Source organism: Lagenorhynchus albirostris, chromosome 5 (assembly GCF_949774975.1).
Source record: "Lagenorhynchus albirostris chromosome 5, mLagAlb1.1, whole genome shotgun sequence".
NCBI classification, from domain to species: Eukaryota; Metazoa; Chordata; class Mammalia; order Artiodactyla; family Delphinidae; genus Lagenorhynchus; species Lagenorhynchus albirostris.
The window spans coordinates 30,888,344-30,913,557 of NC_083099.1; the positions used below are offsets into that span (position 1 = coordinate 30,888,344).

Here is a 25,214-nt window from a genome sequence, read left to right on the forward strand (position 1 = left end):
GCTTCCGCTGGTGTTAGAACCAGGCTGTATCACGCGGGGGAGCGGTTGCCCGCCAGTCACAGAGACAGACAGAGCTCGCCCAAACCCTGGCTTTACCACGGGGAAGCTTGGTGATCTCGGACAAAGCATTTAGCCTCTCTGACTCTCAGACTTCTTATCTGTTAAAATAAATTTTTTAATCAGATCATGTGACATATTTCACAGTGTGTGATCTATCACAGATGTCCTTAATACGAATTCTCTTTTCCTTAAGCCATATAGACCACTTGGCCCAGTGGGCTATTATTATTATTGTGGTTATTCTCTCACTTGGTGTCAAGGAGCCATTATCGAATGTTCGGGACTGAGGCAGACGGAGGTCAAGCTAAGTATGTGCTATTACAAGTAGGGTAGGCGGATATAGTGAATAAAAGTATGCGCTGGCCGGTTAAATGTGAATTTCAGATAAACAACAAATAATGTTTTAGTCTAAGTAGGACCCAAATATTACATGGGAGATACTTAGACTAGAACATTATTTGTTGTTTATCTGAAATTCACAACATTTAACTGACCATCCTGTATTTTATCTGGCCCCCCTAACAATAATTCCTCTTGAAGTGAGGTTCTCAGGCCCTGCATCAGAATCACCCGAGCCCGACTGTTAGACCTATTTCCAGGCCCCTCAGACCTACTGAATCAGAACCTGTGAGTGAAAGGCAGGGTATCTGCGTGTTTACCAAGCACTCCAGGTGGTTCTTATGAACCCTGACGTTTGGGAACCATGCTTCAACTCTGCGGGTGGAGGATGAGATTTCAAAAGACAAGGACGGGGCTTCCCTGGTGGCTCAGTGGTTGAGAGTCTGCCTGCCGATGCAGGGGACACGGGTTCGTGCCCTGGTCTGGGAAGATCCCACATGCCGCGGAGCGACTGGGCCTGTGAGCCATGGCCGCTGGGCCTGCGCGTCCGGAGCCTGTGCTCCACAATGGGAGAGGCCATAACAGTGAGAGGCCTGCTTACCCTAAAAAAAAAAAAAAAAAAAAAAGACAAGGATGTTGTTCTTGAAGTCTCCCACTCTCTAGAAATCAATTTAAAAGACTGAAGGTAGAGTTTCAGTTTCCCTCTGCTGCGAGCTTTTTGTAATATGTGTGTTTAAAGAAAAAATAATTTGGCAAAAAATAAAATAAAATTCATGTTAATTAAAAAATTCCTAAGCCATGTGACCTTCACCCTTTCCCACTAATTTCTAGAGAGTCAGAGGCTTCGAGAACCAATATCCTTGGGTTTAGAAGTCTCCTTCGCCACGCACAGAGTTGAAGGATGGTTCTCAAACACTGGGGTGCATAAGAATCACCCAGAATACGTGGTAAACATGTAGATACCCTGCTGTATAAATGGGTTTAAAAAAAAAAATGAGGTGAGCAAGTAAAAAGTTAGCAGGCTGTAGCTAAGAGCATCCAGGACCACAGCAGCTCTGCCCCATGTGGACATCACCTGCCCAAAGCAGGGTCACTGACCCTGGGCGGGATCCCACAGGTCCTGCCCGCCCCAGTGACCCTATCACTGACAACCTTCAGACTCACCTTTGTGCTGCAGGGAGGCCTGAAGCCTCAGTGAACATAATTACTACCGATGTGTGAACCTCAGTCATTACGATAAATACTCTCGAATTTGGCCACTTACCAGAACTCTCCTACATCCAACCTCTGTTGGGTTTACAAAACTTAACTGCCAAATGTAAAAGGAATAGCCTTCTTGGGAGAAATTTTTACTTCTTGATTTGTCTAGCAGAACTGCCAAGAGACCAGTACTCAGAGCATTTTGAGTTTGGGCTTTTAATCCTGTGTACCTCCTGATGCCAAAGTGCCCATAAATCTAGATGGTAAGTGAGGTGCAAAGAGGGGAACAGAATCCTTAAGGAACCGAAGACAGCCTGTGTTCTTTCATACCAGCAGTATTATTCATCTGGATAAAGTGGCTCACCTTTCTACCCTAGCTCACTATCCTCAAATTATGAACCAAAACTCACCTAAAATAAACTCAGAGCTGGCTGCAAACTCTCATCCTACAAAGGCCAGACAGCTCACATCAAAGCATCCAAGTACAGATCACTGGGAAGTGGGGGGAAAGCCCCCAGCTCAAGGCAGAGTCCTCACACTAGGATGCCCACCAGCATTGGCTTCTCTTACAATTTTTCATAAGAAAATGGATAGTATAATTTTTATATAAAATCATTTGATTTTTAAATCTTCTGATGATTCTTTAAATTGTTTCAAAATATAATATGGGTCAGTAGAAAACCTCAAGCCCTCTTAAGGGCCTCATCAGAGAGTGCTGGCCTAAAATAAAATGTTATGTAAGGGCAGAGTGTTTTCTATATAATTTAAGTAATGAAAGAAAAATTAAAGGCTTTCAATTTGTGACGCTGGGAATAGAGTGACACCTTGGAAACTATCAGGAAACAGCTCATCAGTGAATAAATAAATATAGAGAGATAGGTGGAGAGATAGTAGATAGGTAAATGAATACATACACTACAGTAAGTGGCTAATGTAGAGACAGACACCCATACACAAGGCTGAGGTTACAGGGAATTGGATTTTCATAACAATTAAATGAGGAGATCTCAGAGGACTAGGGGCGATTGTTAAAACAGAGAACTAATAAAGCTCAAAGGTGAAAGTATTTTTGGTGACAGATTGTGTGGCCTTGGGGACATTTCGGAAACCAGTGGTCATGCTCTCTGGAGACGCCTCAGCAGGACCTACTGAGGGTCACACATGAAGCTGCTTCAAATGTTCTGAGACACGTGGGACAGCCACTTCCCAAATTGTGTCCCTCTGTTTTCTTTCTGGAGTCCTCAGCTCATACAAGGAGGCTGCGTGTTCAGCTCCCAGCCTCCAGAACAGAGGAGTGAAGTGGGAGTGAGGGTAAAACCACACAGGCACCAACAGAGGCATATTCTTGAGTTCTGTGTGTGTCTCACTGCTGGGCAAACACAGGCCAACACGTGGGGGCCTCTGCGCATGTGGGGTACATAGACATTTCCAAGGCAAATCCACTAGATATTGAGAAACGGGCCAGACTCAGATGCCCTGCCTGGTGAATCGAGGAGTCTACATGGCCCTACTGGGGACAAACACTTCCTTGGGAATTCCACTGGAATCCAGTTAGCAGTTGGCATTTTGTCTGCGAGTACAGCCTTGCGGGGGGCTCTTCCCTCCTCCAGCGTCCTGCCCTGTACCCAGGTCACCAGCCTGCTTCTTACCATCCGTCAGAGTCTGGAAGCACATCTTGCCGCTGAACTTGCCATAGCCGGCCACGGTGCGGGCGCGCACCTGGACCACGTACACCATGCCGGGCCGCAGGCCATCGATCCGTGCAGTGTTGGTCTGGCTCCTAGCCATGGAGGAGTTGAACTCGTTGTGTTCCTGCAGAAAAGCAAGGGGAAGAGGTGGGCAGCCTGCTCCTAAGCATGCGGGCCCCTCAGTTCTTGGTCCTGCAGACCTGCTAGAAGTTGTCCCCAGCCCCAAGCCATCCCTCGAAACAGGGACAGGCTGGCCTGGACCTAAAGAATGCCAAATCAGCTCTGGACCATGTGGTGGTGATGCTCTGAAGAGAGGGGTCTGAGCAAATGGCTGAGCTCTCATGGACTGGCAAGGGGGACACAGTTATTTTCTACTCCTTCGCCTCCGGGGTTCAGAGACAGAATCACAAAGCACATCCAGGTTTGCAAACCCACTCTGGTCTCTGACCTCAGCCGAAGCAAACTGGGTCACGTTCACACCCTACCTGCCTCTCTCTTTGTTGCTTCTGCTGAGTCCTGGTCTTTCCTCTCCTCACTCAAGATCTTCTCGGTCACCCCGCACAGTGGCTATTCTAGATCACTCCGTAAGGGCCCTCAAGTCCTTAGACAAATGGCTTTGTGTCCACTCACTCCACTGAAAACTTGAGGCCGTTCTGGACTACCTGCTTCTGCCTTCGCTTTGGTGTGTGTCCGTCTGGGTCCCCATAGTCTGAGTTCCTCTCCACTAGCATCTAGGGAGGACATGCCCCTTCTCCTGGAGAGCAGGGCATGGGTCCTCACCTCTCCCACTATCCAGGGGTCAGCCCCATCCTCCTGTGTGTCACTGTCTCCAGCACCTTCTGCCCTGCCCTCTGCAGTCCCTGTTACCTGCACACGTGTGTCCTCTGGCATGCACAGACCTTGCTTGGGTCTCTTCCTTCTGACCCTCCCATCCACTGTGAGTGCCCTTAAAGGGTCCTTGCTTTTGTTCTCCTTGTTGCTGATCTTGTGTAATATATGGTTTGCACCTGGACTTTTGTAGCCTCCCATCTTTTCTGCCACTCCCTCCCTACCCAAACTAAACTTCGTTTGTAAAAAAGATCTCTGAGGGCTTCCCTGGTGGCACAGTGGTTGAGAATCTGCCTGCCAATGCAGGGGACATGGGTTTGAGTCCTGGTCTGGGAGGATCCCACATGCCTCAGAGCAACTAGGCCCGTGAGCCACAACTACTGAGCCTGCGCATCTGGAGCCTGTGCTCCGCAACAAGGGAGGCCGCAATAGTGAGAGGCCCACGCACCGTGATGAAGAGCGGCCCCTGCTTGCCACAACTGGAGAAAGCCCTCACACAGAAACAAAGACCCAACACAGCAAAAATAAATTAATTAATTAATAAACTCCTACCCCCAACATCTAAAAAAAAACTCTAAGGGATACACATTAATTAAAAAAAAAAAGAAAAAAAGATCTCCGACTCCCTAAAGCTATTATCAGATAAAGACAAAACTCCTCAATCTCAGTCCACGGGTCTTTCATAACAAAGTCAATTCCAATCTCTCACATGCCCCTAAATCGCCACCTTGCTGCCCCTCCAGGTACCACAGCCCTGGCCCCCAGGCCTTCGCTTAGGCTGTTTTCCCAGTTTGAAATGCCTCTCCAGGCCTCTTCTGCAGTCTCCAGGTTCCTTACGCCTACACCCCTCAAGTCCTCCTCTCCTAGGAAAGCACCCCTCACTATTCCAGCCCATGCACTCTCTTCACTGCTGCCCTTCATCCTTCCACCTAACCCTCAGCACTTTCGTGAACACCATTCCTGGTCTCTAATCATTCCCCCGTGAGCATTGCGAAGATGGTGGCTTATCCTCCAGTGTGCAGGCACAGAAGTCTAGAGTCTGGGTCTGCCCCTGTTTTGCACCATGAATCTTAGAGTAAAACGGCAACATTAGTGAAAATGAAGATCTTGGGTCACTGAGAAGGAGGTCCCGAGTCCCACGTACAGATCTACGGCACTGTGACGAGTTCTAGGCACAGCAGTCCAAGAGGCATGATGACAAATGAGAGGAAAGCTGATGACCAGAGGTCTGTAAGCCACATCCTTAGTTAAAGGACAGAAGAAACATGGGGAGTTGAACCAGGACAAAAGAATACAGCCCCATGATAAGAAATTACCGTGGTCTTAAAATATGAAGAAATTCTACTTTGCAGAGGCAGAGATGACTGGATGTGTAATCATTCATTCATTTGGCCAGGCGGTCATATTGATGACACACTACCATGTGCTGGGCACAATACAAGGGCTGCAGGAACCAAGGCATGGTCCCTGCCCTTGGGTATGCAACATCGTGTGGTGTGGGGCCAAAAGCAAACAGGAGATGACAGCAGTGCTGAGTGAGTGACTTGGCAGAGGGCAGCTCAGGAGGTCCCCCAGCCTAGAGTGACAAGGCAGTTGAGAGGGGCTCCGAGAAAGGGTGACATGAGTGAGTCATGGAAGAGGAAAGAAATTAGCCCCATGGATGAGTGAGGAGAGTGAGAACTGAGTAGAATATCCCCTGAGAACAGGATAAAACAGGATTGCAAAAAAAGCCCTAAAGGGCTTCAGGAGCCTGCAAGTGAGTGGGCATCTCTGGAGCATGAGTGGCATGGGGGTGGTGATGAGTGGCTTGGGAGCAGTTGTAAGGGACTCCAGGTTAGAGGCCAGAGCAAAGAGACATGTGAACGTTACAAAGAGGCCCACGCTCACACTAAGTGAGGTGATATCCATTGGCCTCTGGGAGAGACGGCCTGGGGAGGGACCACCTGTCCATCATTTGATCTACTTAAAAAGTAGGTGGATGCCCCCCCCAACCCAGCCCCCACCAATCAGGGATTCAGCAGAAAGAAGGTCATCCACTCTAGAAGGGATGCCATCTAGAACTTTGGTCATTACTATCTTGACACGCTGGAGATCTGAAACTATGAAAATCTTAGTTCACCTTACGAATTAGGACAAAATCCCATTGCTAAAAAATCCAGGTGACTGCCTGAATTCTCTGGTTTTACTGGAATCAGATGCAAGTGTGCACTGCTTGAAATAAGTGAAGCATTGGCTGAGCAGCTCGTTTACTGAAAAATGTGTTCTGGTATATTGGCATTTGGATTGTGAGGACCAAACATTAACCCATAATCACTTTATCGTCTATGCATCCTTCAAGAAGTTCAGTGATTAAAATGAGTATCAGTCCTTGTTCTCTCAGAACCATTAATCAACCTCAGGCAAACAAGTGAGAGTGAAGAGCAGGGTTGCTTTTTGTTGTTGTTTTTCTTTCTTTTTTTTTTTTTTCTGGTTGCTTATGACTGATTTCACAAGTGTATGGGAGACAGAGGCTACAGCTGTGGAAGGCAGAGACCACATCTTTCTCCATCCCCAATGCATAGCACAGGGCTTGCCCTGCCTGAGTGCCCAACACCTCAGTGCTAAATGAATGAATAAACAGCACACTTTGGACCAGTCATTTTAACCCATCGATGGAGCACAAGACGTTGCCAGAGTCTGAAATAGTTCCTATGAGAAAATGATCCTAAATTTGAAGGGTAGAAATTCCCAAGGCCTAAAGCAGCCCCTTCTCACCTAGACAGTTAATATGAAGGGCGAGTACACGTCTAAACACTTAGTCATTAAGACAGCCGAGGGCAGCTGTAGATGCTCCTCCCTTGGTTTGCCTACAAGTGCTGATGCCAGGAGTGAAAAGTGCTACAAGACAGTAAACAAGAGGGAATGATGAATGGAAACGTATTAAAATGGGGAAGAAGATGAACATGGGAGAGACCCTGGAAGTGTCATCAGCTCGATGGCATCTGAGCTCTCTATTAATGAGCTGTTGCAGGAGATGAAAGCCTCATTGATTCTACTCACAGCACTGAGATTGAAAGGTGTACCAAGCACAAACCATGAGTGTGATATGGAGCAGGAGACCTGGGCTTGGAGAACTACAGCCTATGGCCAGCTACCTGTTTTTGTAAATAAAGTTTTATTGGATCCCAGCCATGCCCATCTATTGACATCTATTGCCCATGGCTGCTTTCCTGCTACAAAGGCAGAGTTGCGTAGTCGGGCTAGAGACTCTATGGCCCACAAGCCTAAAATATTTACTACCTGGTTCTCACAGAAAAATGTGCTGATTCCTGGTTTAGAAGAAGTAGTGCAGGATGGAGGAATGATGAGTTCAGTTTCTTTGGACTGAACCCAGGACATGTACTGGGCTGAGTTCTACTTGTGTTTGCATCTTCTTAAGACCAGGATTCCACAGCCTTGTGGAGCAGGGAGGGAAACCATTCTGGTTACAAGCATTTGGATTGAAAATTAAGATACAATCTCTTATTTCAGGGGGCCATGATAATTTTCAGATCCTCAGCATCAGCACAATTGCATCCAGTCCTACACTGAGCTCAGAAATATACTGAAATATAGTAAAAATATCTATAGTTCTAGTTCTGTGGTTCTCTAGCTGCGACCTGTGAGGTCATGGGTAAGTCATTTAACCTTTCTGTGACTTAGTTCCATCATCCATAAATTGGTTATACCTGGCTTTCAAGTATCTTTCTTTTATTTCTTTTAAGGATCAGAAGTAATATATTTGGCATATAATAGGCACTCAACATATGATGAATTATTATCATTGGGGCTATTATTTCAAAATGCCCTCACAAGGCAATGTCCTTCCTTTAGACATATTAGAAATGGTCAAGGCATGTAATGTATTTTATAGTCAAGCACTTTATAAGTGAGGAAGAGTTCTATTGTAATATACCAAATGGCAACCAGTGCTTAGGTGAAGAATCTTCTGCGTTCCTAAAAAAAGCATTCTATCTTCTGGGACAATGACATCCTTCACTGAGGTGTGGAAGCCCCCTCAGGTCTTGAGCTACTGTGCATGTGTTCTGTTAATAATTGGTATAAATTACTGAGAAGTAGGGACAGGGCCTAAGATGGGAGAATAATCTTCCTTCATAGTGTCAGAAGTTGAGGCCAACTACAGTTTGTCCAGCAAGAAGTTGAGGTCAACTACAGTTTGTACAGGGAAAGGCCATGGAGGACTCGGGTGTGGGCTGGGGAATGAGGAGTCAGGGGACACAGGCATGAGCCTCATGGTTTCGGTTCTGCGCCTTTCACCCCCGTCCCAGGGTGAATGCCCTTGGCATGGCAGGTGAGGAGAAGGGCCGGTGGTTTCCCATGCGTCCAACCCCTTCCCAGCACCGCCCCGGGCTGCAGGGCAAAGAACTCAGGCTATAGACTCCCTTTCTAGCTGTGTGACCTGAGCAACTGGGCTTTGTTTTTTTCAACTTCTTTGTGCATTTGTTTCTTTTACCCAAAACAACGATACTAAGATTTACTACACTGAGTTGTGAAAGGGGAGAGGAGATGATGTTTAGAAAGCCTCTGACACTCAACAGGGGCACGCTAGGGAGAAAGTATTATTATTTATCTGAGATGAGCCAAAAGGCTCAAGTTCACGTGTGTGTGGGAAGGGGGGCTGGGTGGGACCTTACTGGTGACTCTGACATCACACCATATATGGCCAAGCATAATATCCTACTGGACTTGGTCAATAGAACTAGGTCTAGGTCAACTTGAACTTGGTCTAGGTCAACTTTGGTGATGAAACGAGGCCATGTAATCAATAGGTCCAAATAGGTCCAAAACATTTTTGGATTGGTCCAACATTTACTTTACTTAATGATAAAAAATATCTAGTAAATAAGGGTCCCCAATTCAAAGTTGAATGGATATAATGGCTGCTTATGAATCCATACCATTTAAGTTACCCCCAATTCCCTGAATTATCAGAATCAACTGTCTACAAAACCCAGTTTCCTCTAAATGAGTAGAAAGCCGCCGAACCCTCACCTTGCTTGCAAGTTTGGCTGTAATGGCTGAAGGGCACACCTCCTTGCAGGCTAGACTGGTGATCCATCTGAGCTTCTGCTTTCAGGGAGGTAAATTGGTACCATTTTACAAGTGTGAAAACCAATCTAGAGTAAGTGGTTCAGTAATGGGACCATGGCTGTGTGTCTGTCAGTTATGGACGGCCCTGGAATCCAGGGCTCCCTTCCCAGTGCAGTCATGCTCCACTTTCAACACTGCCTCCATGTTGGAGGCTGCAGGTCTTCATCCCTGTTCCTCTTCGTATCCCCACTGACGCACTGGATGATCTCACCCATACCATCCACACACTGGCAACTTCCAAATGGTCATCTCCAGCCCGTCCTCTCCCCTGAACTCCAGATGTGCACATTTAGCTGCCTGCTCCACATCTACACTTGGCTATCTCAGGGGAATTTTAGACACGGAGCTGAACTTTGGTCCCTTCCCTCACCCCAGACAGGCTCTGCCTACAGTGATCCTCTTCTCAGCCACTGGTGTTACCATTTTTCTAGTGACTCAGGCCCAAACCCTCCCACATCCCAAACCCAACCTGTTGGAAATCCCATTGGTTTGTCTTTAGTTTATACCCCTGGAAATCAACTATGTTTCATCAGCCATCTGCTTCCACTTTGATTCAAGCCACCATCATCCTTGTCTTAGATGATTATAATCTAACAGGTCTATTTTCAGTGGAAAAGCCTGAATGACCCTTTTAAAATGTAAGTCAGATTTTGTTTCTCCTCTGCACCAAACCCTGCTATGGATTCCCATCTTATTCAGAGGAAAGGCTCAAGTTCTTAAGGCCTAACATGAGCACCTCCTCTGATTACCTCTCCCCTGACTACTATTTTCCCATTGCTCGTATGACTCCAGTCATGCCAGTCTCCTTCCTGCTCCTTGAACCAACAGTCATGATCTCACCTCAGGGCCTTTGCACAGGCTCTTTATTCCCCAGATGCCTGCTTCACAACACCCTTATCTCCTGCAGGTCTTTACTTAGAACTTACCTTCTCCAAGAGGCCCACCTTTACCATTCTATTTATTTCTGCAACCTACTCCTCCCCCAAACCTGACCCTCCTGACCCCATTTACCTTGATCTGCTTCCCCCCCAATTTACACTCATTTTCTAACACACTATATGAGATCTTTATTTGTTATATTCATTATTCATTGTCTCTCTCTTTCTGTTGGAAAGTAAGCTTCTTGAGGGCAGGAATCCTTGTTTTGATCACAAATGTATCTTAGAATAGTAACTGCCAAATAGCAGGCACTCAATAAATAACTTGCTGAATAATAAAGGAATAAATCTGGTATTTGCAAAAATATTGTGTTGGGTCCGTATAGAAAGCACTCTGTTTTCCTGGGATTTTGCAAATGCTATAGATCACCATGGTGGAAGGAAAGCCCTGCTTCCCCCACAGATAGGCCAGGGGTCAACTCCACAGGGCACCATTTCCCTCTTCATGGCAGGGCAGGCCCTGCTGTAGCCCCCAGCAGCAGCTGTGAGAGAGCAGTCAAGGGAAATAACATATTATTCAAAATGTATTCGAAATTTCTATCTATCCTTTTACATTTCCATTTAAATATTTGAAACCTCCATACATAGCTCAGCACAGTAGTATATGCATATAATTTATAAATAAACAATCTTATATTGGAGGTATATGGTCAAAAACTTTAAAAAACACCAGTTTAGGTAATTTCCTGGTGGTACATTGGTTAGGACTCCGTGCTTTCACTGCCATGGGCCCAGGTTCAATCCCTGGTTGGGGAACTAAGATCCTGCAAGCCGTGTGGCACGGCCATAAAAGAAAAAGAAAAAGACTAGTTTTCAAAACCACAGAATCTTCAGAAAGTTCAAGGGACACCTGGTGGCTGTGTAGCATCTGCTTTAGTATAGCAAGCATGTGACTGGGAGAATGGGATTGGTCCTGCCCATCCATGACAGCCCAGTGAGTGGTGCAGACAGTGGGGTTGGAAGGTTCTCTCCTGAGTTGGTACAGAAAGTGCCTGGGCTTTGGAGGCCTTTTCTGGGGCAGGGCTGGGAGCACTCTCAGGGAGCCTCTGATCTGCATCACCAGATTCCTCCCCCACTCAGGACTCCCTCCAGCCTGTCTCCCTGGGACCTCAGCTGACCACCACCCATGGAAAAGTGGCTGGCCCTGGGTCTTGCAAGCCTGCAGGCAGGGCTGGCTCACCTTCTCATAGTACCGGATCTCATAGTCCAGGATGATGCCATTGGGCTGCTCCGGCTGCGGCCATGACAAGGTGATGCTCCTCATGGTGGCACTGACCTGGTGCATGATGGGGACAGTGGAAGGGGCTGCAGAGAGAGGAAGAGACAGGGCAGATGAACAGACCCTCGATTATACGAGAAGTGCTGTCTTTCAGAGACAAAGAGGCAGAGAAATGTCATTGGACATTTCTCATCAACTAAGCTGGATCTATAGAACTTTCTGTGAGTTTTGCAGAACAAATGGAGTTTGGGTACCAAAGGAGAGAACAGGTGACAATTTAGGACAGGAGAACATGTGTGAGGGTAGGGAACAGAGTGGACAGGAAGAAAAAAGTTTTGACCAAAACAAGAGATGGCTGGAGAAATCACAGGAAAACAGTGTGGGTGGGGAAAGTTGGAGACAGGCATGGAGGATGTGACCAGCAGGACAAGTCCAGGCTTCAGGCAGTGGGACAAGAGGCGCGATGGAATGTCTTTGAGCAGATGGTGTTGAAGGAACCTCAGTCTTGCAGGAATGGGCTGAGCCATCACAGAGAAGAGGATCTAGAGGCAAGAACTGACAGAGAGAGAGTCGAGCTGATCAGTACAGAATTGCTGTGCAGTGAAAAGGAACATTCTAGCAAACATCTCCTTCTGAGACTGCATGGAAGATTTTGCTGCATTTCCAAAGGAAGAGAGGTGGCATCTCTCAAGAAGACATGAACACAGACCAAAAACAGAGTTCTTGTAGACTTCTGTCAGAGTTTTCCAAATGAGGACATTTGCTGTTGAGAGCTCACAAATATAAATGAAGAAATGATACACAAACCAAACATTTGGAAACAGAATAATAATTCCAAAATCTGTGAAGTGCTTCCGAAATCTCTCTTTAAAAAGAATAATATTTATTTCCCAATTCAACATTTTTCACAGAGTGTAAGTAAAATGAAAACAGTCTGGAGATAATAAATGAGGGTCGTCTGTCTAGGAGAAGAGGCAGGTGATGGATGAGGCTGCGGTCTGTGCTCTGCTCAGGGGCTGTTCCATTTAGTCCTGGCACTTCTGCAGTGATGAAGGTCGCTTCCTCACACGAACTCCACTTTACAAGGCTTTCTCTGGGGACCATGGCTGAGTGACATTTACTATCCTGGATTTAAGTTAACAGATTCCCCTGCAAGACCTGAAATTACAGAGCACGGGTACCAGGTCACGGGCGGTTCCTCATTCTCCACGATCCACGGACTCTCAGTGAGAACCTATTGCGTGAGGCCCCTGGGTCGGGGTGGAGATGCAGAGCTGTGAAGATACCCACGGTCCAGGGGAGCCGTAAGGAGAGCACAGAGTGAGAGGTGCTGTGATGAGCCCTTAGAATTGCAGTGTCTGCCTGGGACTTTGCCCAGTTCCCATTAGAGACCTCATCATGGCCGTGAAAATGTGCCCCTCAGAGCTCCTACCCCTGGGAGCATAATTGCCTAATGACCCCAGCTGCTGCGATCCATCACTGCATCCACGCAGAGCCCACTTCCCACATGCTGCTCCCAGCCAATGACTGAGAATGGCGGGGATGCTAAGGCAGGTCCGTTCCTGACTCTTCTGATGGGCAACTTCTGCCCACTGCCCACTGGATATGCCCTCTTCTGCCCTCTTCTGCCCTCTTCTGATGGGCAAATACTGCCCACTGGATATCCCAACACTTCCCTGTAACTCGTGGCAGTCTAAGACTCTTCCCACTCAATCCTCCTTCCTTCTCTCTCTCCTTCAGAGGGATCAGACCTTCATTGTGGTCTGATAGCTCTCCCAGCCTCCTCTGGCCTCCACCCCATTTCCCTAGTAAATCTGATCCCATCTGATCCCATCGTGGTGTCTGCTTTGTGGAGGACCTGAGTTGATGCAGTCCTGAATCCCCCTATCAAGTATTCCCTGCCCCGCCCTGCTGCGTTCCCAGGGATGGGAAGCTCACTGCCTACAGAAGCTGCCGCTCCATACCTGGATACCTCTCACCAATTTGCATGTCTTCCTTATTCTTATCTGAAATATGTCTTCTTCCTACCGGTCTCAGTTCTGCCAAGTGAAGTAATATAGAATGTTCCCTCTTCCACAGAATGGCTTGTTAAATAGCGAAAGAAACTATTGAGGTCTCCCCTGAGTTTTTCCTGCTGAAAAGAATGGCCAGATATTATGAACATTTCTCCCATGATATGCCGGCACCTGAGGTGGCTTTTTTCCACACGGGGCTCACGTTACCTAAATCTCTTTAAGCATAAGGCCCAGAGGTGAACCCAGTTCTCTCACTGCTGTTTGAACAGCAAAGATTAGAGTAAAACTAATATCCACCATGATCTGTGTACTATACATCTATTAATATTACCATTAGCCTTTGCTTCAAAAACATGTCCCTGCTATTTGATTTTTTTTTTTTTTTTTTTTTTTTTTTTTTTTTTTTGCTGTACGCGGGCCTCTCACTGCTGTGGCCTCTCCCGCTGTGGAGCACAGGCTCCGGACGCGCAGCCTCAGCGGTCATGGCTCACGGGTCCAGCCGCTCCGCAGCATGTGGGATCTTCCCAGACCGGGGCACGAACCTGCGTCCCCTGCATCGGCAGGCGGACTCTCAACCACTGCGCCACCAGGGAGGCCCCTGCTACTTGATTTTGAAACCACAGTCAGTATAACCTTTAGGTTTTCCCATGGTATGCTCCTCACCTTTTGTCTGTAGAGTTGGCTTTTAGCTTTGACTACAGGGATTTACATGCGCCTTTATGGTGCTAATTTGGCCTATGAGTCTGGTAAGTTGAAATAATTTTTGATCCTGACTCAACCATCAAATGCATCTTCTCTTCCAACTTAGGATCATGGCCCAGATCCATTAATCAGCTATTTAAACAAATATTTATTGAGCATCTGTCATGTGCCAGTAATCGTTCTAGGTTGTAAAGATTCCCTAGTGAACAAATTAACATTTCTTGCCTTCATAGAGCTTCTTTTCTAGTGGAGGGATTCAGAGACTAGACATAATAAATAAATACATGACAAGGTATGTTAAAAATATTAAGTACAATGGGAAAAAATGGAGCAGAGGAGAAGGGATACAGAATGCCAAAATATAGGAGGTCGGCCAGGGGAAGACTGCAATTCTGAATCTTGTGTTCGGCCAGGCCTTGTCTGAGAAGTGGACGCAGGAGCACAGAGATGAAAGAGGACAAAGAGGGAGCCAGGCGGATGCCTGGGAGAAGAGCATGTGAGAGGGAGAGGCCAGGGCAAAGTTTCTGATCTGGGAGCATCCTGGTGTTTCAGGGAAACAGAAAAGAGCCAGTGGGACTGATGCAGAAATGAGGTCACAGATGGTAGGGCCCCCAGAGACACTAAAAGCGGATGTTGGCTTCTACTGAGAGACATGGGGACCCATGGGAGGGTCGCAAACAGGGGAATGACATCATGTGAGTTACATGTTACCAGTATCACCCTGTGCTATATTGCTAATGGAGTGCAGGGGCCCTGTGAAAGCTGAAAGAATAATCCAGCTGGAAGATCATGGTGACTTGGACCAGGCTTGGAGTGGTGGAGGTGGTGAGAGAGGAGATGGTCAGATTCTGAATATATTTAGAATATATCTCAATGGCTGTGTTTCTGGTCTGAGCAGCTGGAAAAGTGGGGTAGCCATCGACTGAGATCAGGGACGACATAGGTACAAACAGTTTGGGAGGAAAGCACAGGTGATCCACTTCGGACCTGCTGGCTTTAAGACATCCAGGATGTCCCAGAGGAGATGCTGAGTAGGCAAATGCATGTCGAAGAGGTCCAGACTGAAGTTATAAATGTGAAGTCATCATATTTCAAAGATATTGAAAGCACTGGAAATGACAGAAATCACCAAGAGAAGGAGCAGAAGAGGATATATAGTCTAAGATTCAGGAGGTGATGGGAAAGCCACCAAGGGGCCTGAGAAAGAAGGCCAGTGATGTGGAAGGAGAACCAGAGAGTGTGATCACCTAGAAATCAAGTGGCAGTCAGCCTTCCCCGGAGGACAGGAGGTGTGAGATGCCACTGCCGAGTCGCCATAGTGAAACTAGGCAGTGAGTGTGGATTTAGTTCAGGTTGAATGGTTAACGGGGTGCTTGGGGTTTTTCTTCCCAAGGCCTGTGTGTGCTGTGCAGAGCCCCAAGAGAGGATGAAGGAGCTTCAGGAAAGTGAGACAGTGTTTTGGAGTCAGTCTGGATGGTTTGGGATCCTGCTGGGCCCACCAGGATGGATGGGAACGGCCCCTATTAATCCTCCCCTCTCTACACTATCCCCGGCCACCGCCCACCACACTGAAAGGGCTGCCCTTTCAGGCCTCTGTGGAAACACGATTCAGTTGACATGTTTTTTTATCATGTCAGTGTCATATAGGTTTTCAGGATCCTTCTGCCTCAAAAGCTGAAGCATCATGTATTAAAAATTAGAGAGTTTAATCCCAATGGCCTGAGGATTTTTGATGGGCTTGGTTCTTTATTTTGCCTCTAATCCCTGGAAAGCCATCATTCAAAACTCAGCATATATGCCAACCATTGTGCCACGCCCCTGCTCTAATCACTCAAGACAGAAGGACAAGTAAGAAAGTCACAGCCCTGCTTGAAGGTCCCATTTGGGGTCAAATGGCAAAGAGGTAAGGTGATCCAGACGCAATGGATAGTCAAATCCACTGAGAGGAGTGTCCCTGTTATACAGGTGGCAAGGACCTCCCAGAAGGCCAGCAGCAGCACACAGATCCAGGAGAAGCTGCTGGAGGGTGACAGTCACCTCCGCCAGCATTTCTCAGATTTATGGTGATGATACCACCGTCACGGGCCCCCTGGCAGGCCATCTATTCCCATACAGGTCACTCTAAATGTCTTACCTTTTAACTGAGATGGGATTTTGCACAGGGGAGAAAGTAAGAAAGTATCACGCCTCCTCTCTGAAGATCAGAACAGCTTACATTTGGTACTCTGCCATCAGTGATCACCTACGGTGACAAATGCTTTTTTCCTTCTCCAAGTGCAAATGCCACCTCTAAATCTGGTGTTTCACATGCAATAAAACCTTCAGACAAAACAAAATAAAAGGGAGCTCAGGTATCCACTCAAACACCAACTTCTTTTAGCAAAACTAAGGCAGACTAAGATAGGAAGGGAAAATTAATTCAAAGAAGCAGCCCTTGGGACCCCTGAATACAATAGTTTGAACAGTATGTCCTGGCCAGCTGTCTTTTCTCCATAAACCAACCTGCATCCTAAGATGAAGGGACAGTTTCACTGAATGCTTGAAAGAGTCTCTCCCTCACAAGCACACAGAATGTTTTTGACTAAATTAAACATTTTACAGAGAGAAGGAAATGAAAATTATTAAACTTTAGCAAATAAGCAAATATAGACCTTTCTTTAGAAAAAGTACGGACAAAGGATTAGCTTAGGGGCTATTTGGAAAGAAGGTACTGAAGGATCAAGAAAGATGTATTTGCAGACATAGAGACCACACTGGTGGTTGCCAAGGGGGAAGGAGGGGAGGGGAGGGGAGGGTTGGACTGGGAGTTTGGGATTAGCAAAGTATTCACATGGGATGGATAAACAACAAGGTTCTACTGTATAGCACAGGGCAACTATATTTAATATCCTGTGATAAACCATAATGGAAAAGAATATGAAAAAGAATATATATATGAAAAGAATATGTAAGAAATATATATATGAATATGAAAGAATATATATGAAAATAATATATATATGTATAACTGAGTCACTTTGCTGCACAGCAGAAATTAATGCAACATTGTAAATCAACTGTACTTCAAAAACTTTTTAAAATGAAAGAAAGAAAGATTTGTTTGGCCTAAAGAGGCGGTGCTCAAAAAATCCAAACATAATCAAAATTGCCCTGCACTTCTTTTCAGCAAAATAAAGAGGCTGGCCCAACAGGAAGCCAGAATCCAAAGAGGACAGTGGAGAAGCAATGACAAGTGTCCTGTCAGGCACTGAGGAAAATCTGTTTGAGCGTTCAACCAGAATCAAAACCAGGAGTGTGTAAAAGTCACACACCTGTATTGTTCACAGCCAATAATAAGAAGCCCTTTAAATGTGTCAGAAGCAGAAAGAGACTTAAACGCCATTGGTCAAAGGGTTTAGGGATGAAGAAACTGCAAATGCAGGTGGAGTGAGTCCTTTGTCTCTGTTTTTACCAAGGAAGACTTTGGGGAGAACTTCCTCCCAAAGTGCTTTTTTTTTTTTTTTTAACATCTTTATTGGAGTATAATTGCTTTACAATGGTGTGTTAACTTCTGCTTTATAACAAAGTGAATCAGTTATATATATACATATGTTCCCATATCTCTTCCCTCTTGCGTCTCCCTCCCTCCCACACTCCCTATCCCACCCTTCTAGGTGGTCACAAAGCACCGAGCTGATCTCCCTGTGCTATGCGGCTGCTTCCCACTAGCTATCTACCTTACGTTTGGTAGTGTATATATGTCCCTGCCACTCTCTCACTTTGTCCCATCTTACCCTTCCCCCTCCCCATATCCTCAAGTCCATTGTTTTGAAGCAGACAGATCTAAGATAGTATATCACATACAGCAGCGAGAGTGCACAGAACGTTCTTGTCTGAACTGACAAGGGAGATGTGGATAAATTGCAGGGACAGGATGGCCCCAGCTGTAAGTTATGAAACAACTCACCAGTGACATGGGACAAGTATCAGCCCAAACTAGCCACAGGTCACTGCCAGTGGCATCACGGATGCAGCCTGGTGGACCACCACCAGCCCTCCATTTGTAAGAAGGGCTCCAAAAGAGATCATAGGGCCTGCACTCCTGTCAGAGTCAGGCTGGGTCTTGGGAGGGTGGCATGAATCTGTCTGCAAGTTAATAACCCCAAATCTGGACCCTGGCTCTTAATGTGTGGAGCCTTGATTTCCTATCTCAGGTTCTCCTGGACCATACAGTTTATGTTTATGACATTCCTTGACCCTTTAATTTAGTTACTGACTCAGTCATATTCAAAGTTTTCTCTTACTCATTTTGTTTTCCTTATCTGATAGGGGCATTTTCCCCCAATGATTAAGCATCTCAGCTTCCAAAATGTGAGAACGAACTGATGCTTTTTTCCTAGGACAATTACTAAGTTCTAAAGCATTATCTTTGCTTATTAAAAATTACCTCCTAATGTCTTCGTTGATTTTTGTGTCAAAAGAATTCTTTCAACAGTTATCACCATAATCCATTTTGGGATATAATAAATGATGTTAAAATATTTTATTTAAGACGTCAAAAGTATTATCACTAGTTTTGAAGAAAAATAATAGCAAAACACACATACATTCAAAATTAAGTTGACCTATTGGAGAAAAAAGTTTGAAGAGGCTATAAAAATATGGAACTTGGATTTTCAGAGTTCAGTAAATCTCATCTAAAGGGGAAAACAGTGTTGCTTCTGCAGGTGGAAATCATGCCAGGGACAGCTTTGCTGTGAGGCTACCCCTTACCTGCCCTAGAGCAGGGGTGAGGGTCACAGCTGAGTCCCCTCTGCCTGGGCTCAGGTAACAAGCCTAGCAAGTGTCCTGGAAGACAAACGGTGTCTCCACTTAGGAAGCTTTCCTGTCTGAACTTCCCAAGGAGGCCCATGGAAAGGGCAGCCCACTGCCTCCCTCACAGTAACTCATGCTGGGTCGGGTTGGGGATCTTTCCCCTGTCCTTCCATGGGGAAAGGTTTGTGGGGTGGGAGGAGGTCCCCACAGTGACCCCTCAGAGTGATACAGCTGCCCCAGCCAGAACAGTGAGCATCTGAGTGTTATCGTCACTTCAGCCATCTGGGGCATTGCTGTTTCTCGGACAAACATCCATCATTTGATGAACATTTGGGATGTTTCCACATTTTGACTATTGTGAATAATGCGGCTAAGAACATTCATGTACAAGTTTCTGCATGGACCTATATTTGCATTGCTCTTGGGTATATACTGAGGAGTGGAATTGCTGGATCATATGGTAATGCTAACCTCTCCTACTCTTTCTAGAATAGCATTTTCCAGCTAAATCATCCTTGGACTAACCACCTGCAATCTACACCATAGATCCCAGCTGTGAGGAAAACAAGGGGGGTGGTAAGGAATAGTAAGGAGCCAAGGGCCCCAGTCTAGGGAAGTAGAAATTAGCAAAAATAGAGACGGACTGTGCTCAGGGCTCTAGAGATGTTGCAGAGAGAGGAGGGCTCCTATTCTGGCTCTGCTATCTGCTTACTCTGTGATCTTGGGTTAAGGTTACTTAAGTACTTTGGGCCTCAAATTTTTCAACTGTAAAACAAGAATATTAACCCTGATGTCATGAGGTTTTCAAATGTTCTGAGGATGTGCCCTGTGTGGTCCATTGTTTCTTCCAACTAGATCCAGTCTGCTAGCCCAGGGGACTTGGCAACCAGCCCAAAGTCTCCTTCTGGGTCCACCAGTGTTCACAGATGCAAATCAATCCCTGGGCATCGTTCCCCCAGGTAAATGTGAAGAGCACAATCCAGTGACAAGCCTTGGGTATTCGTATGATAAATAGCTTTGAGGAGATAAATAAACATGTCAACCCAGTCAGAGTGGAGTGATGAATAAGAACGGGCTTGGAGAAAGGGAAGGCTAACAGCGGGTTTCCCGGAGGTGGGTGTGATAAATGCTCCAGAAGGAAGATGGTTTCCTGTAACATCTGGAGATGACCTGAAGTTTCTCTGGGACGTAATCTAGGAAGTAAACAATGGGGTGCCTTGTCCTTGAGGACAAGGAAAGCTTGTGACTGTGGGAAGGGGCTGAGGCATGGCCCACCCATCCCATGGTGTGACTCAGGTCCAGGAGTCACAATGTTCCCTCGGCTCCGTGCCCACCTTTCTCTTGGTCTGGTCACTGGCATTGCCTTACACCTAATATCCTGTCCCAGATCCCTTGTCCACCTCTGGGCTTCTTCAGTTTAAAGTATAATGCAGCCAGATTAACTGTCTCAAAGCTCATTTTACTCACTTCCTCTGATGCTCAAAAATGGCATCCCCATTGGAAAAAACATCTCAACTCCTTCTCTAACATTTTACAATGTGGCAGCCGCTGGCCAGTCCAGGTGCCTCCCATGGTTCCCTCTAAGGAGCCCGCTGCTCTCATCTCACTGTTCCACTCATTGAGTCTCAGCAGAACTCAGCTTCAGGGATCTCCCACTACGGCCACCTCTTTTCATAACCCCACCAGCCTTCAAAGGTCCTGATCAGTCCACACACTGCCCTGGCTTAGCCACGCCAGACCATGCCCACCAAAGTGTCCCTTCTCTCCTCCCAACTCAAAGTCCTTACTTTTAATAACTCTCATGGGGCTGTAATTACCACCTTGGGACACAGCGCCCTGGGATCTAACTTTCCAGGTGATCATCTCTGGTCTCCATCACTGGAATAAACTCTTTAGGGCACAAGTCCTATTTTTAGCTTCTTCCCACTGTGTTAGCCCCTAATCGATGTTCAGTGAAAGTTTGCCTTTACTGGAATGGCTGTGGGCTCTTCCCCAAAGGCTCTGGAAGTAAGAGGGGTCGGAAAATTACACAGTTGCACCAAACATGGACATAGGCCTTTAAAGGAGAAGGATGTTGGGGGAGGGGAGGCAGGGTTGTGATTCTGCAGCCTGTACCTGGGAAGGAACACAGAGTGGGTCTGAACACAGCGGTCCCAGGGCAGTGGGGACAGGAGTGCTTCTAGATAGCAGAGGCAGAAACTGGGGAGGCTGGGGTCATTCCCATCTCACTGAGATGTTTCAACTGAAAGGTTACCTTAACATGAGTGGTTTTCTAACTTTTCTTTTTAAGCTGTAAAATCCTTTCTACCAAGAAAAGATTCCCTGAAGTATAAAGTGTGAAGCAGAACAATGCAATGCTGCTCTGGGTGAATCAGAAGCAGGGGTCCCAGAGCCCCGAGGCTGGTCCATTTCCCATCTCCCCAGCCCAGACTCTGAAGGTTTCATGGAAAAATCCAAAACTGCTAGGCAGCCTCCAAAAGTCCCCTTGAGACCTCAGGTTAAATTACGTGAGTTCCTAAAAGGCATGGGTCTCGAGGTTGGATATGAGGAGTTAAGGGTTGTGGGTTATCTTTTTCCTTATACGAAATACATCCTTAGGAAAAAACTAAAATCTGTATTTAAATGTCAGGTAAAGACATCAGGCCCAATAGTACTGATGACAAAGAAGAATCATTTGCACACAGATGAATTGTGCAAATGATGAACTGTGCATAGAAGAATCTTGTCTCTTCTGACATCCGTATTCTAGGAGAGAACTTTGTTGAGAAGGTACTGCTTAGATAACAGGTTCCGCCTCTGTTGATGGAAACTCATTTCATTGCACAAATACGCTTGAATTTTACATCAGGAAGCCTGACTCATTAAATATTTTTGGTGCAGTAACACTTCTGGTCAAAGTAGATTAAACAAATAAGTAATTAGTTTGGAGACTGGGTATGACTATAAAAGCAGAATTCATTATTTTTCTAATTGTTTTCCCCTAGTGTGGACATTGGCTTCTTTGCTTTTGCTCTGGGCTGTGCCTTGAGGTGGCCCTGACAACCCTTTCCAATCTCCTTCTCTACCTTGAGTCCCCTGGGGACAGAGGACTGCTCTGGGTGGGCGGCATCAGTTCGATGCTGTTGTAGAATATTGGCTGAGTCTCATCATGGGCTCAACCAAGTGTGAGTGGGAGAGAAAGTGAGGGCTTCCAGCCTGGGTGGCTGAGTCAACCCCACCCCCCCAGAGGGGCTCCTCCCTCACCGGTCCATCCACTAAGGGTTTTGTTCTAAAAGCCAAGGGAGCCTGTGACATTGGGCGTTGGGGGCTGGGGGCTGCTCTGGGTTTGTGGGTTTACAGCAGAGGCCCTCGTTTTTGATATTGCCTCTGATTGGGGGTGGGTTCTTTCTTGGGATCATCTATCTGACGCTGTTTTAAGTATGTTCTTAAAACATACCCCCAGATCCACATCACCTGAGAACTGATAAGAAATGCAGAACCTTCCCACTACCTTGAGCCCCATCTCAGATCTCCTGAATCAGAAACCCTGGAGGTGTGGCCCAACCATCTGAGTTTTAACAAGCCCTCCAGGGGATTCTGAGGCAAGTTCAAGTTTGAAAACTTTGTCTAGAAATCAGAAAGTTACATTTTATTTTTTAATTTAATTTTATTTAATTAATTTTATTTCTTTTCAATTTCGTTGCTGCATGCAGACTTTCTCTAGGTGCAGTGATTGGGGGCTACTCTTCATAGCGGTGCGTGGGCTTCTCACTGCAGTGGCTTCTCTTGTTGCGGAGCACGGGCTCTAGGCGTGTGGGCTTCAGTAGTTGTGGTATGCAGGTTCAGTTGTTGTGGCTCGTGGGCTTAGTCTCTCTGTGGCATGTGGGATCTTCCCGGACCACGGCTCGAACCCGTGTCCCCTGCATTGGCAGGTGGATTCTTAACCACTGCGCCACCAGGCAAGTCCAGAATGTTACATTTTAAAAGGACATCTGATGTTATTCAGTTTTCTGTCAGTTCTTACCATCTATGGATTACAGTACTGAGGGTAAGAGAGAGAAGCTGTTTCCCTATGTCCCCAGCAGGCTAGAGCAGAGCCCAGATCAACCTGGCTCCTGTCCCTGAGATGGACGCTGGCTCTCTCTCCCTTCCCCCTACACTCAAGCACCCCGCATTTTCAGAGCCCCTGGAGCATACCCAGCATGTGGAGGGGTGTGGTCAGGGTCACATCGTTCACGGGTGGGTGCTGCCCTCTGGGACCCTTGATCCCTTGGAGAGATCAGGGGTCCCAGCAGAGGTGGATGTGAGCAGAGCCCTGTGCCAGGAGGATGAGGCATCCTCAGTAGTGTGTTCCTAGGGCCCCTCTGCCCCCGGGTCACCCCTGCCTGGCACTTTTCCTCTGTTCCTTCTTCTTCCTGGGGAAACCAGAAGGTGCGCCAATTAAAGGGAGCAAACCTGAATGTTGTGCCCTGTGGCAGCAGGAGGCTATGCAGGGGTGTGTGAGAGATGGGTATTCTTGTCAGGTGATGCCAGTCCTAGGCAGGCACCCCAGAGTGGCTTTGAGGGACCAGAGCAATGGCAGCTCTGGTTTATTGAGTGTTTGAGCACAGAAGGCAGTACTGGGGAAGCCACAGGAGTGAGCAGAGGACACCCTGTGTGCCCCATTACTCCTGGCTCTCACCCACAGGGGTTCAGTAGGGCACCCACCACCACCTAAAGCCTGACATCACTGCCACTGCCACCAGGCAGGGGAGCCGCACCTGCAGCCACTGTGACTGTCCTCCCTGGGCCCGGAGGTCAAAGTCTTCTGGCCTCAGGGACGAGAGCCCGCCTCCTGCAGGGCACTGCCCAGCTGGAGCCCTCCCTGCACCCCCGTCCCCACTACGTCCGGGGCCTCCTTCCTCCTCCACCACTGCACACACCGCTGCCCCAGGCCCTCCAAAACGGCTGCTCAGGAGCCCAAAATTCCCCCATGGCCTCCACCTGGCTCTTCCCAGAACACTCCCTCCACGCCCTCCGCCCTGCAGCTCTCTCCAGCGTGGCAGTGTATGACTTTACGCCCGGCACATCTCAGGGTCAGGAGGCGGGCTGTGTTCTCCACCGTTGCTCACCACCTCCCCCTCTGTCCTCATGCCGGCCGGGCCGCTGCTCCCTGAGCCTGGGACCGCGGGGCACTCCTTCCCACATCACTCCCTGACTCACTGAAGCCTTGGGCTTCCACCTCTATCTTCTTCTCAATCCCAGCCTCGCCCTCCTGTGGGTGACTCTGACACCCACCTGAACAGCACACGCTCACAGCCCCACTACTCCTCCATGTCTGACCCTCCCCACCGGACAGTTGGACTTGGCCTCATCTGAAGGTGCTCCAGTTTCCAAGCCACACGTTCAGGTATTCTTGAATGCAAGCATCCTGCCTGGGGCAACCTCTGATAACTGCCCCCAGCCGCTGCAGCCTCATCTGGCTCTCTCCGCCTTTGTCTCTGCGTAGCCCTCTCCCAATTCATATCTCGCATCATCCAGCTTGGGTTCCATTTTGCCATAGTGTAATTGACGATACTCCCCAAAGCCTCAGGTGTGAGTTGCCTTTATCTTTCCATAGGATACAAGCAGCAAAACTCAACCCGCGAGAGACCCACCATCCTCTTCCTGTAGGGTCTGCTCCGAGCAGCCAGGCACTGCTGAGAAAGCCACAAAACAGGGCAAATGGGCAGCTTTGTAAATAAAAGATCACCAACTTCAAATAAGCCTTCAAAACACTTTCTGGAAATGCTGAATTTCTCTGGTCAATTCCATCTCCCATTCTCTGGAGTGGACTGCCTAACATTTTTCATTCTCCTTAACCCTTCAACCCCAGTGTCTCCTCTTTCACTCTCAGCAACCAAGCTTACCACCCACCTACAGAGAAAATAGATGCCTGAACGTCCAACTGCATCAATAATATCGCGGCTCGGGTACTCAAAGTCTCCTCAAATTGCGCATGCGCAAAACCGAACCCACGGTCCCTGTGCACTTCTGGGAGCCCGCGGCACATCTCCCACGTATCTGCAAACCATCCGCTTATTCTCCTGCTTTGGTTTCTTTGTTTTCCATGTCGGCTGCCTGCAAGAGCCCCCTGGGAAACCTGCTCCCTGAGCCAGACTTCCAGGGCCCTCCCTGGGGAGCTGTGGGCCTGTGGGGACACGGTTCCCCTGTGCTCCCTGAGGCAGCACCCACTCAGCCTCCCAAGCCCACCTCCCTGCTGAGCTGCAGCTCCTCCTCAGGAGCCTTCGGGCTGCCTATTTGGGCCTCAAACCTCGGCGACCCTCCTGCAAAGCCTCCTTCC

General features: G+C 47.4%; 1 protein-coding gene across 1 annotated transcript in view; it reads right to left on the bottom strand.

The window, feature by feature from the left end:
• EPHB1 (EPH receptor B1) overlaps positions 1 to 25,214 on the bottom strand; it is a 290,260-nt gene that overhangs the window by 80,615 nt on the left and 184,431 nt on the right. Inside the window, exons 6-7 of the mRNA XM_060149500.1 lie at positions 11,364 to 11,488; positions 3,249 to 3,411 (exon numbers count right to left, since the gene is read on the bottom strand). Coding sequence (XP_060005483.1) covers positions 3,249 to 3,411; positions 11,364 to 11,488 — 288 coding nt within the window. The remainder of the gene's footprint in view (positions 1 to 3,248; positions 3,412 to 11,363; positions 11,489 to 25,214) is intronic.